The 13,605-nt window shown below is 36.3% G+C and overlaps 1 protein-coding gene and 1 long non-coding RNA gene across 2 annotated transcripts; both read left to right on the top strand.

The window, feature by feature from the left end:
- The first annotated feature begins 185 nt into the window (after nucleotides 1–185).
- Nucleotides 186–4,148, top strand: LOC132190303 (uncharacterized). Its single transcript, XR_009441111.1, has 3 exons — nucleotides 186–351; nucleotides 457–538; nucleotides 3,814–4,148. It is a non-coding gene; the product is annotated as an uncharacterized LOC132190303 (long non-coding RNA).
- A 5,379-nt stretch (nucleotides 4,149–9,527) lies between these two features.
- On the top strand, nucleotides 9,528–11,927 carry LOC132189495 (uncharacterized). Its single transcript, XM_059604238.1, has one exon. It carries the CDS (start codon nucleotides 9,528–9,530, stop codon nucleotides 11,925–11,927), a length of 2,400 nt encoding a protein of 799 aa, XP_059460221.1.
- The last annotated feature ends 1,678 nt before the right edge of the window (nucleotides 11,928–13,605 follow it).

The following is a 13,605-nucleotide window of genomic DNA, read 5'->3' as shown; positions in this document are numbered from 1 at the left end:
TTATGCAACAAAATTTTTATTTCTTTAAGTTTTTTTTTTCAAAAATTTACTCCTTAGATTAATTAAAATGTCAATAAAATTTTTATGGTTAAAATTTTTTAACAACCGTTAGTATCAATAAAAACACTCTGTTTTACCTTATTAAAATATTAATTTTAAAAAAAAAAATTCCAGATAGAGAGAGCTTCTCTTTCAAAGCCCTTCTTTCGTTCGAGAGCTTCTCTCTCTCTCTCTCTCTCATACACACAAAAAATGGTGAATGAGCAACCGTCACCGTCGTCGCGGTCATGGCTCCTCGAAGCACTGCCTTTCATGGTGGTTCTCCTAATAGCAGCTCACGTCTTCGCATTGGTACTAGCCCTTTATTTCTTTCTTATTCACACTCTTGCTTTTCCTTCCCTTCCAATTCCGAGCAGACCTCCGATTTACTCTTCATTCATATTATTTTCCTTCCAGGTCTACTGGATTTACAGATTAGCCACCGAAAAACAACCTCAGAGGAGAAAGGCACACTAAGGAACACTCACAAACGGAAAAGGTTGGTCAAGCCCTAATTTTTGATTGAATTCTTTTTTAATGTTAAGTTGTCATAATCAGTATAATTATTCCACTGTTTGGTGTTTAACTAGACTTTGGTTACTTTTCAATGGATGATTCATCAGGGTTTTAGCAAGTTAACTGGAATCCATTTGAGTGGTTTTTGGATCATGGTTGTTGACTTTTCTGAGGGGTTGATTTATTTTTTCCTTTGGGAAAATCTAGTTTTAGAAAGAATTAGTTGCTGTGCCATTTTCTTGCCGCTGCGTGTTATAGCAGTTTTTTTTATTTTTAGTTGTCTTGTATAGGTTCTGTTTGGTTGCTGAGAAAATTAGGAAGAACAAACAAATAATTTGTTTTGGGCATTTGTTGATATACATTCCTTGTAGTAGCTCTGCTATATGCGTTGTTTGGTAGCTGAGAAAATGTGAAAGAAAATAAAGACACACAAAGTATATGTGTACATGTATAAAATATTTTTCAGTTTCCTGAGTTAAACTGAGGTTTTTTGTACTAATACTTCTGAATCACTAGGAAATGCACACTTCTAAAGGTTCAAGCAATTGATATAGACCTACTTGAGTTTATTTGGTTTTGAGTTATGGGTTAGCTTTGAATATTTCTTTTGTCTTTTTGGTGGTTCTATCTCTATCTTATATTCGAGTGAATCATTGATGAAAACAAATGGAAATCCAAAAGAGATCCCTTTTGGCATCTGGTTTCAGGCTGACCTGATTAAGTTGTTTTGTTTCTGATGGTAAAAGGTGTAGAATAACAAAGAGTTAAACACATTAACCCTAGTAATTATGGAATCCACCGGAAAGATAATTGGAATCGACTAAGAAAATAGAAGAACTCCGTTAAAATAAATTTTATTCAATCTACGATGATGAAAGCAAGTCCATAGCATACCATTATATAGGCTACAAATCCAAATCTTGAGAATACTAGCAATTGTGATACAAATTAATTAAAGACTCTTAATATTTAAGGAATCAGAATTCCTAATTATTAAAAATAAAGACTCATAAATTTCAAATGAACAAGGGGTTGGCCCAAGTGGTGATTGCCTTGGTCTTGAGGGTTTGCTCCCTTCAAGGTCTAAGGTTTAACACCTCATGGGTGCAAACAATCCCTTGGGGCTACACCCCCTGGTGAAAAGCCAACGATTTAACCAGTTCTGTGTAGAGAAACTTCCAAGGGTGCGGTGCACAGGATCAGGGTTTACTCTCCGGGGGTGGGTCCGAAGGGCTCTGCCTTGGAAGAACTCCTTAAAACATCCTAAATCAACTAAAACTCATAAAACAAATCCTAAACTGAATTAAACTAATAAAGAAAATCCTATTGTCTCCATTCACATAAATCACTCATGAATGAATGATCCCTGATGTAGAACTACATCAGTCTCCGCTTTAGAAAAACTCATTCTTGAGTTTTGATTGAACTTTCCTTGATCTACCATGACACCCTAAATCAAAATAAAGAATCTATCAACAATTACCGCACTTGATTGCAATGATGATTCACTGATGGCCATAGAATCATTATATTCTCAGTTGAATTTCCTCCAATGCCTGGATCAAAAATCAGCCTGGAATCCCCTAAGGTGCCACTAAGTGACTTCCAAGTATCTACAAACATATCCTCCGTCTCCAACAAGCAGTTACTTGGAACTAATTTAATGGAAGACTTTAGAAGATCCTTTCTTTATTTTGTTATCTTTAACATTTGACTCACAACTTTATTAATTGATGCATCTCTTTACCTTCTTTTGGCTCTTGTTCATCTTCTTTTATTTTCGTGACCAAAACTTTGTAACCCCATATCATTAGCCTCTTCTAATTCCTTTCTATTCTTGATATATTTTTTCTCCTCTAAATTCATACTTTCATCCTTAACCTCAGGCTTCATAACAATAGAAGCTGATTGTTATTAGCATCATTAACCTAATTATTAAAAATAAAGACTCATAAGTCCATAGCATCATTAACCTAATTTTTATTTTTATTATTATTATTATTATTATTATTATTATTATTATTATTATTATTTTATAATGGTTGTCAATAGGCTGGTTGTGAGTGGCATCTCCAATGCTTTTCCTATTGATAGCATGATCTCAGATAGTAACGAACATGGTAAACATAATGTGGCATGTGTTCTCTTGGATAGAACCCCATGGCATATGACAAATAGGCCTTTGGTGTTAAAGAAATGGCCCCAGGAAACCCCACACCCTAAACTCTGTAATTAGACATCCAACAAGGCCAATCTTTGCTTTGATACTAATTGATGTAGTGGAAGGTGTAACTTAAACACATTAACTCAAGTGGTTCTGGAATCCACCAGAAAGATAATTGGAACCCACTGAACTCTTTTAAAAGAAATTTTACTCAATCAACGATAATGAAAACAAGTCCATAGTATGTCTTTATGTAGGTTACAAATCCAAATCCTAAGCATTAAATAAGGATTCCTAATCCTTAAGGGATAATAATTCCTAATGAACTAAAACTCCTAAAACATCCTAAGTTAACTAAAACTGGTAAAATAACTCCTAAACCGATTCAAACTAATAAAGGAAATCCTAATCATAAGGGTGGTGTTTCCATATCTTGTGCTTGGGTACGAGGACTGTTAATTTGATTCTAGGGTGCCTTCCATTTTCAGCAGTTGTTTGAATGGCTTGCATCAGTTTGTATTCTTGCCAATGGTTTGTTAGTGAGGATATGATGGGTTATGAGTAGGGTTCTTGTTTTCTTATGCCTTTTCTCTCTGAAACTGAAGAATTTCTTAAGTCAGGGCTTTCAGATGTTTTTAATTTAAGCACCCTTTTATTTGTCCAGGAGTTAGAGGGATTTGAGTACGATGACAAACCTTGCATTCATGTTGGGTCTAACCCATTCTTCGATGTTAAACTTCAGCTATTTTATGTAGGAGACCAAAATACTGCTGATATCTAGCTCACGGCAGAAATATTTTCACAATTTTGCTTTTATGAATTTTGTCATATTTTTAGGTTGTGGATTGTGCTCAAGAAACACAATTCAAAACTTGTGTGCATATAAAAGTTAAAAACTACATAAAACAGATTGATTAACAGAAGTATGGGCTGATTAGTGGCGTCCAAGTTAAAAAAGGCAATAAGCGTGATAATCAGATAAATTTTCATGATTGTGGCATGCTCCTTCTAGTGTCTTAGTACTTTTTAATAATTCCATGTGGAGTTTTACAAACTGCAAAATTGATGTTGTCATTTGCAATGTGGACATGCAGATTCTTGTTGGAATACTGATGGTGCAATTGAAGGCCCTATGCTACTGGCGGTTTTACGATTGATGATGGATTAAATTTTGCACAGATATTCCTTTCTTTTTCCATTTCTTTTTCCTTACCTGAAAAGCATGAGCATAGTTGAGCTATATAAACCCAGCTCAAAATATCATCCCTCTTCCCCAAAATGGAACCATATCTATTTTTTGCTCAAATTGTTGTGTTTTGGTTTCTTTCTTCCCAGAAAGTTTGGATGGTATATACTGTAACTTATCCCTACGTTTACTTGTATCCTAATTCTAACATTTCTAATTCTACTTGAAAGATTTTTCTCAATAGGTGTGGGAGTTTTTTTTTTTTGGTACTTACTGAGGATGAACTAGATTCATTACTAATAAACTAGCCGATTCTCTGCAGATATCTCTAATAAATAATCCTTTTTGAGGTCTATGAGCAGTTTGATTTCAAGTGGGCACACAAAAGCAGTTAAATGTTTGGTAAATTGTAGTTTGACATTTAAAATCTTTAATTTTTTTTATTTATTTATTTTTAAATGTACTCTCTTTCTGCTATTTGAAAACATAAAAATCAACCTTTTTTTCTTTCTGTTTTTTCAGACACTCGAACGAAACATTTTTCAGCAGTTTCTGTTTAAAAATGCATTTTTAGGCTGCTAAATGGCGGGCTAAACAGAGTGTGAGCCCAGAACTCATATGGGTATTTATTTTTTAGGTTAGATTTTATTTTGTTGCATCTAATAGTGTTAGGTCATTTGAATATTATGTTATGTCATATAAAATTTCAAATAATCTAGTAACATATACACCATTAAATTTGTAAATTTTAATATGGACGATGAAATATATAAAAATGAATGAAAATTGTGAAAGTTTTTTTCTAAGCTTTTTTATTTTCTAATCAAAATTGTGAAATTTGATAATCATATCTTTCTCTTTTATTTGTATTCTAAGAACGAGGAGTAGAAATGGAATTTCACTTTTTTTAATGAAAGCATTCCCTCCAAGAGTTGGTGGAATACTGACGAAATGCTTAGAACATGAGTGGGGCTCATATCCTTTTTAAGATGGGCATACTCTTTGGTTTTGGTTGGTGAGACTAGTCAGCATTGATAAGGATATCTTTTATGATTGGATGTTCAAATTATAGTTAATTTTCAATTAAAAATAAAATAAAAAAAGCTCGATGAGATTCACTTATTTGAGTAGATGAACTTTGAAATGTTAGAAAATGTGGTGTGCTTGTGGATCGGTCTATAAATTGCAGTCAAGTCGATAAGTGGGTATATTTTTCCTATTGTTAACTCGAATTGGGTATACCAAGGTTTACCCACATGCTATATAATCCTGTTATTAGTTTCTTTTTTATTGGTAAACCTGAGATATCACTATCATTACATGTTAAGAAGATGGAAGTGTCAATTTGACCCAAAAGCCATTGACAAGGAAACATCATGCTCTTGACAATGGGCCATTTGGATGTAATAAAGGGACATCAGGTTATATTTTCAATCCTGATTAAGAGACATCTTGAATTGAAATTTACAATGATGTGGGGTCATTTTGACACTGGAAATATTGACTTTGTATGGTTAACACATAGTCAAAGGTTGTCTTGTTGACTTTATATGGTTAACACAAATAATTTTGATATGAGGCAAAACTATATATAAAACAATTTGAGGGAAAATAATTAATTTTTGGGGATCATCTTATTCAAGTATAGATTTTTAAAAAATAAAAATAATTTGTAGGAGCTCAAACTACTTGTGTTTGCCTCTTAACGCAAATGAGTAAATACAAATATTAAGATTGAAATTCCGTGCAATTATGAATCTTTTAAAGTTGTCTATTTTTAGAGTTGAACAGACAATTATGAGAATTTCTATTAAGACTCTCTCATACTTACCATCGTGCAAACTATAATTCAAACAGAAAATTGCAATTAATCCGAATCCCGTGTATTTAACTGTTGAAGTTTCATATACATACATGGCCCACCCACAAAAGCTAGTTGCATCAAGGATTTTATCCAACCATACAACATGCAAGCAAAAAATGGATTCGAAAGAAAGGAACTATTTGTTTTTTGTTTTTTTTTTTCTGGGTAAGGAAAATGAGCTTATTTTATCCAGGAAGTGTCCAGAATATGTATTTGAACTCTTATTTAATTAATATTTTCTTTCTGAGAATCACTCCACTGTGCAAAAACATGCTCTTTTTTCCAAGAGCTCCTCTAGAACTCGTGTTCTCCCTGCTTTCCCCATCTCCCTGTCTTCTTTCCTTTTTCTTTTCTTCTCTTCATTTCTTGCAAATGGATATTTCAACCATAGATCTCGACTCTCTCATTGCCCAAACTGAAGCCTTAACATGGGAGGATCCTTCCTCACAACTCGATACTCTCCCTCCTGATCTAGTTTGTGAAGAACTTCTTCCACTAGTAGGACATATTATCTCCCAAAAAACCCACAACAATCAATCTGTTAATGCTGCCCTGATCAAAGCCTGGTTCTTTGCCAACCCCTTTTCCTTTGCCGTTCTTGGCCCAAACACTTTCCTTTTCAAATTCTCCAAGGAAGAACATATTAACCGTATCCTCAAACAGACTACCTGGAATGTTAATGGTTCCTTACTAGCCTTACAAAAATGGTCTCCTACAGCCTCTCTTGGAGATCTTTCTCTTAAAGAGGTCCCTTTCTGGATTCAAGTGCATGGTCTTCCCCTTCTTAACATGACTATCAAAAATGCCATTGCTATTGGAAAAGGTCTTGGCCATCTTGTGAAGGTTGATAATTCCAGTGGTGTTAATTCCACTTTTCGCAGCTATCTTAGGCTCTTGGTTAATATTGATGTTAGCAAGCCTCTTAATCCTGGTTTTTCCTTCACCAGAAATGATGGTACCATTTCTTGGATTAATCTGATATATGAAAGATTGGATGCTTATTGCACTGACTGTGGGAAGATAGGTCATAAGCAATATTTTTGTATTGCCCCTCAAGGAGAAAGATTTCCATCCAGGTATAAAATTTCTCTAAATGTCACTATTTTTTCCAACATGCAATCTTCCTCTTCTTTAGCGAACCTGAAGGTGAATACCACCCCTCCTTTACCTATCTCTGTTCTTGACCAAAATTCAATGCCCACCCTGACATGCAATACCAGTAACGTAAACCAGCCAGAAAACCTCCTCAATCCTCTCAACTCTCTGACATCCCAACAACTAAATCCCACTCCCATCACCCCAAGACCTGATTGTTCCCTTACTCAAGCTCCTCCCTCACAAAATATCCCACCTACTGCTGCAAGACTTGACCCCTCCCTGGAAAATACATTAAATGCCTTATCCCTATTTCAGAAACCTGTTAAACTTTTCCCACCAAAACTAGCTCCCTCTTCCAGCTTGTTAGTTTCCAACCTAGAATTGGATTCTAACTTAATGGACCTTACCCCCATAAGGCCCACCAATCCCCAATTGAATAACCCAGCCCAAAAACTTCAACTCAAGCCTTCCACTTCTCTCTTTTCAAACACAACGGCCTCAAAAAATTCTAAGTCACCTTCCATTCCCGCCAAAAAAAACACATACAAAAAATATTCTAGAATCTCCCCTTATAACACTCGTCCCCCCAAAAAACCCTCCTTACCCTCTTCGGATAGCTTGAATTCTCCCAATTCTAGTTCTCCTTACTCCCTTTCAGTTTTGGTAAACAAGAAAAGACCATGCCTATCTGATTTGGAATCCACTCCTAAGAAAGGACCTGGTGCTAACAATGAAATTGTTGATCCCTCAGATCATTTTGAGTCCCTTTCTCTAGAATTCTCTACTGGTTCTTTTGAGAAGCTTCCAGCAAGATCTATGTTTAAAGCTGCTCGTAAGGGAAAGAACAAACAGGTTTCAGTAGTGGTGGCTGCTGAAGCTGACTCTTCGAAGAAGGGAGGCTGTGTTCAGTCTCCCCAGTATCAATGAAGATCCTAGCATGGAACTGTAGGGGGCTCTCTCGCCCTGCTGCAGTTCAAAGTTTGAGGGTGTTGATCCGTGATCAATCCCCTGATGTCATCTTCCTCTCTGAAACTAAATCTCCCCCTCCCCAAGTTTCTGCTATCTTAAACAGACTTGGGTTTTTCCTTATGTCTCAAGTGGCTCCCTCCGGCTCTAGTGGTGGCCTGGTTCTCTCTTGGCGCCCAGGAGTTGATCTTGAATGTTTCATTACCAACAAGAACAACATCTCTGCATGGTGCTTTTCTGACCCCCCTCACTCTCCTTGGATTCTCTCTTGTGTCTATGGTCCTCCTGACATAAAAGATAAGTTGGATTTCTGGGACTCTTTTGCCTCTGTTGGTGAATTTTTTGAAGCCTCTTGGCTTTGTATTGGTGATTTTAACTCTGTTTTGGATCAATCTGAGAAGCTTGGTGGGAGACCTGTCTCCAGCTCATCTCACTGCCCTTTCAGAAGCTTCATTGATCATTTTGGTATGATTGACTTAGGGTTTGCTGGAAACCCTTTCACTTGGTGTAACAACAGAAGAGATGCTGCCATTATTAAAGAAAGATTGGACAGAGGTATGGCTTCCCCAAATTGGGTTCATTTACATCCTGAATTTTCCCTGCTCCACCTCCCTGCTTTTAACTTTGATCATAATCCCATATCTCTCAACACAAATAGTCGTTCCCTTTTCCTTCCTAGACCTTTTAGGTTTGAGGAATTTTGGACAAAAGCCCCTTCTTGTGAACAGATTATCAAAGTTGCTTGGCAGAAACAAGTTCCTGGTAACCCTACTATTTATCTTCCTAAGAAACTCAAGAATACCAAAACAGCTTTACTGAAATGGAACTCCCTGCATTTTGGTAACATTCAAAAAAGGATAAAGGCTACTCTCGCCCAATTAGATTCTGTCCAACAAGCTCCTCCTTCTTCTTCCACTTTTGACAAGGAAGTAAGTCTGAAATTAGTTTTGGATAATCTTCTCAGTATGGAAGAATGTCTTTGGCGTTCTAAGTCCAGAGAAACCTGGCTGACTTGTAAGGATCTTAACACTAAGTATTTCCATACTTCCACTCTCATTAGAAGAAGATCTAATGCTGTGAATTTTCTAAAATTGGCTTCTGGTGAGTGGATTTCTTCTAGAGAAGCAATTGGTGGAACCTTTTCTGCCCATTTTTCCAACTTGTTCACTTCTTCTAGCCCCCCCATTGATCCTGAGATGTTGGACTTATTCTCTCCCGTTATCACTGAGGAGGAGAATGTCTCTTGATGCTCCATTCCTTCTGAAGCTGAAGTGCTTCAAGCTCTTGCTAGTCTAGGATCTACTAAAGCCCTAGGGCCAGATGGTTTTACTGTCCTATTTTTCAAGAAATACTGGTCTCTAGTTAAAGTGGATGTTTTGAACTGTATCTGGAATTTTTTCAAGAATAATCACCTTCTGAGAGAACAGAATCACACCTTTATCACTTTGGTTCCCAAGCTTAGTGGTTCTCATACTGCTCATCAGTTTAGACCTATTAGCCTTTGCAATATAGTTTACAAGCTCATTACTAAAATTCTGGCAAACAGACTGAAATATCTTCTCCCCAAGATTATCTCTCCACTGCAGTCAGCTTTTGTGCCTGGTAGGAATATCCAAGATAACACGATTCTTGCTCATGAGTTACTGCATACTTTCAAAAACAAAAAAGGAAAAGGTGGTTATATGTTTCTCAAAATGGATATGGAGAAGGCTTTTGATAGAATGGAATGGGGGTTCCTCCTTGCTATTATGGAAAAGCTGGGTTTCAATCCCATCTGGATCCACTGGATTAGGATTTGCATTACCTCTTCCTCTTTCTCCATTTTATTAAATGGTAGCCCTTTTGGTTTTTTCTCCCCTGAGAGAGGGTTGAGACAAGGTGATCCTCTATCTCCTTTTCTCTTTATTCTGGGTTCAGAAGTTTTTTCTAGACTCATGTTTAGAGAGGAAAGTTTAGGCTCCATCAAAGGCCTCCAGATTTCAAGAAACTGTTCTGCTATCCATCATCTTTTGTTTGCTGATGATCTCCTCATTTTTGGTAAAGCCACTATTTCTGAAGCTTCATGTATCAAGTCTTGTCTGGATAAGTATTGTTACTGGTCTGGTCAGTCCATAAATCCAGCTAAATCTTCCATTAGGTTTAGCAAAAACACCTTCCCTGCTACCTCATCAGCCATCTCAAACATTATACCTTATCCTTCTAATCCTTCAAACTCCCTTTACCTTGGTCTCCCTATTCTGATGGGCAACTCTAAGAAAAGAGCTTTTCAAGGCATTATTGACAAGGTTCATAGCAGAATTGATGGCTGGAGAGCTAAGACATTGTCTCAAGCTGGTCGTTTAGTTCTCATCAAATCTGTGGCTGCTGCTCTTCCTTCTTATGCAATGAGCTCCTTTTTACTGCCCATCAGCACCAGCACTGATCTCGACAGGATCTTCAAAAAATTTTGGTGGGGTTTCCCTCCCAAGAAGGCTAGAAATCTATCTCTTAAGGCTTGGGACTCCATTTGTTTTCCAAAGGAGTTGGGAGGTTTGGGAATCAGAAAAATGAGAGAAGTGAATTTAGCCCTTATCTCCAAATTGGGGTGGAAACTTCTTTCAAATGCAGACTCCATGTGGGTAGCTCAACTTCGAGGTAAGTATCTCCACTCTAGTACTTTTCTCTCCCCCTCTCCCCATTCTTCCTCTTCCTGGCTATGGCAAGGTATCATTAAGTCTCTCCCCTTCATCTCTCAAGGTGCCTGTCACAGAATCCATAGCTCTTCCTCTCTCCCGATTTGGAGCTCCTCTTGGATTCCTACTCTTCCTTCTTTCACTCCATCTCCTTCCTCTTTTTTGGTTAGCCCTTTTCCCAATCTTATTGTTTCTGATCTTTTTCTTCAAAACCTTAACTCCCCTCATCTCTCATGGAATTTTCCTCTGGTTTACCACCTTTTTGACTCATCCAGTGTTATGGAGATTGCTAAAATCTCTATCTACCCTGCCACGACAGAGAAGTTCATCTGGACTCCTTCCTCTAATGGTCTTTTCTCCACCAAGTCTGCCTATAAACTCATCAGTAGCTCTAGGTCTTTACCCAATTCCCCCCTAGCTCCCAAGCAATGGAAACTTCTCTGGAATCTAAAGCTTAATGATAGACTGAAACTTTTCCTTTGGAAAATTGCTTGGGATATTATCCCCTCCAAGACTAGGTTAAATGCAGTGTTTCCCATCCCTCCAGCCGATTTATTTTGTCCCCTATGCAATGTAGAAGAGGATTCTCTTTCTCACCTCTTCTTCAGATGCTTCTTTGCTAGAGTTTCTTGGAGATATTCTCACTGGCCATTGGATTCTATGAAGTGGTCCTCCCTTAGCCTCTCCGACTGGATCAAAGGTATTTTATCTCCACATCAATCTTTTGGTATCCCTCTAGCAGATTCTCACTTATTCCAAATTTATGCTGTGGTGCTTTGTGATATGTTATGGTTCTCTAGAAATCAAGTTGTTCATAAAGGTGTATTCCCTGATGTCTCTATTCTTGCTGGAGACATCAAACGTATATCTTTAGAACATTTTGCAGCTTGGAACTCTATCTCTACTCCAGTAAGAGAACTCTGGTCTCCTCCTCCAGCAGGCAGTTTTAAAGTAAACTTTGATACAACCATAAGAGATCTCTTCTCTGTCCAAGCAGCTGTTTGCAGAAACTCTCAAGGCATCATTGTCAAAGCTCTCTCTCAAGTAAGGCCTCCCTGTGATCCCACATTTGGTGAAGCTCAAGCAGCCCTTCTGGCAGCTTCTTTGATAGTCTCTTTACATTTAAAAAATTTTATTTTAGAAGGTGATTCTTCTATTGTAATTTCTTCTTTACAACATCTTACTATAGTCTTAGATTGGAAGATTGAGCATGTAATTTCTGATACTATTTCACTTCTCCCAATTTCCTCTATTTGGGAGGCTAGGAAAGTTCACAGAAGTGCAAACTTCTGCGCCCTTCATGTGGCATATAGGGCCGCGGCAAGAGTCATCTCGAACTACATTCCCTCCTTATTTTCTCCTCCTATTTCTATCCCTATTTGTAGTGGCAAGGATCCACCTTTTGCTTTTTCCTCTTTTTGAGGTCTTTGTAAGTTTGTTGTTTTCTATGAAGCAGGTTTGTTACAAAAAAAAAAAAAAAAAAAACTCTTATTTAATTATATAAAAGAATCTAAATAAATGAATTAAAAATGCAGGTTTGTAAGTTTCTTTCGTTCAACACTAAGCGCTATGGAAAGAGACTGAAATAACGACAGTGAAGTCAGCATATAAGAAAGTCGCAAGAGGATCAAATTTGTCAATCAATTAATGGAATAAACAAACAAACACGACTTAGGGTCACCACACCTAACTGTAACCATTAATACATTTTATTATTCTTTAAATAGAAGTTTGACTATTATAAGGGCAATTTTCTTAATTTTTTTTAGGATAAATATAGCATAAGTCCGTAGTCAAATTTCTAAGTTTTTATTTTTATTTATTTTTTATTTTTTACTCTCTGTAAATTGAAATGCCAAATAAATTCTTGTCATTAAATTTTTGTAACGCCTATTAGTCACAATCAAAACACTATCATTTTACCACGTTAGCATGGGGTTGAGGGTGGCCAGGGGTGGCAGCCCAACTACTGGCCAACCCTTCAATTTTTTCATTTTTTTTGAAAGTTAAATTGATGAAAAAGTTATTATGCTAACGCGGTAAAATAATGCGTTTTAATTGGGACTAACGGGCGTTACAAAAATTTAATGGTAGAGATTTATTTGGCATTTCGATTAATCAAGAGAGTAAAATGTCTAAAAAAATAAATAAACCTATGAATTTTTCAGTTTTGACGAGTTAACTTAAAGACTTATGATATATTTACTTTTTTTTAAAAAAAAAAAATGAGTTATAGAAAATTTCTTCACTCATATTTATTAAATTGACGTTTATTTTTAGAGCATGTGATGCCTTATCTCCGGTGAAAAAAAATCACCAGAAATATTTACGTGCAAAAATAAACGGTAGAGATTGTCTTCAACAAAAAGTAATTAGAATTCTCTCACAATCTTACAACTTTTACTGCTTATTTTTGTAGATAAGATATTTCGTGATTTATTTATTAGAGATAAGCCCAAGTTGAGAATTAGATGCTTTCAATCCTATTAAAAATATACTTACTTTGAAAAAAAAAATATCCATTTAATAGATTTAACTCAATTTGATTTGATTTTTTTTTTTTTGTCCATATTATAATAAAAATAATATACATATATTCATTAGTGGGAGGGGGGGGGGATAATTTTTCTTGCTTAATATTATTATTAAAGTAAACCATTATTTAATTATCGCATGCAAACAATAATTATTCTCCAACACCGTTATGAGCTGTTATCAGCTTTAAAGTTAAGAGAAACTAGTACGCCTGTGATGACGTTGTTGTAAGATGTGGCAGTCAGTCCATTCTCAAAGTCCACGTGTCGTAATAGGACTCATCACTCAAGTCACCTAATTAAAGCGTCCTTCTACTTCTATCCTTAACGTCTTTTTTTGTCCTTATTAACCACCACGTGTCACTATCTTTAGCGTCAACGTCGATGAGATCCAGCGGTCTGTCAAAGTTGGATCTGGCTTCTATGCGGTAGTGAAAACTACCGCATAGATGCTGTTAGTCTAAAACGGTGTAGTTTTAGACTAACAGCACAAGTAGTCAGAAAAAGTTACTAATTGACTTGACGCCGTTTCAAGACTCAGAAGATTTTTTTTTTTTTTTTTTTTT

Source organism: Corylus avellana, chromosome ca8, assembly GCF_901000735.1.
Source record: "Corylus avellana chromosome ca8, CavTom2PMs-1.0".
NCBI classification, from domain to species: domain Eukaryota; kingdom Viridiplantae; phylum Streptophyta; class Magnoliopsida; order Fagales; family Betulaceae; genus Corylus; species Corylus avellana.
Note: the sequence above shows the minus strand (reverse complement) of the source record. Positions and strands in the feature narration are given on the sequence as shown.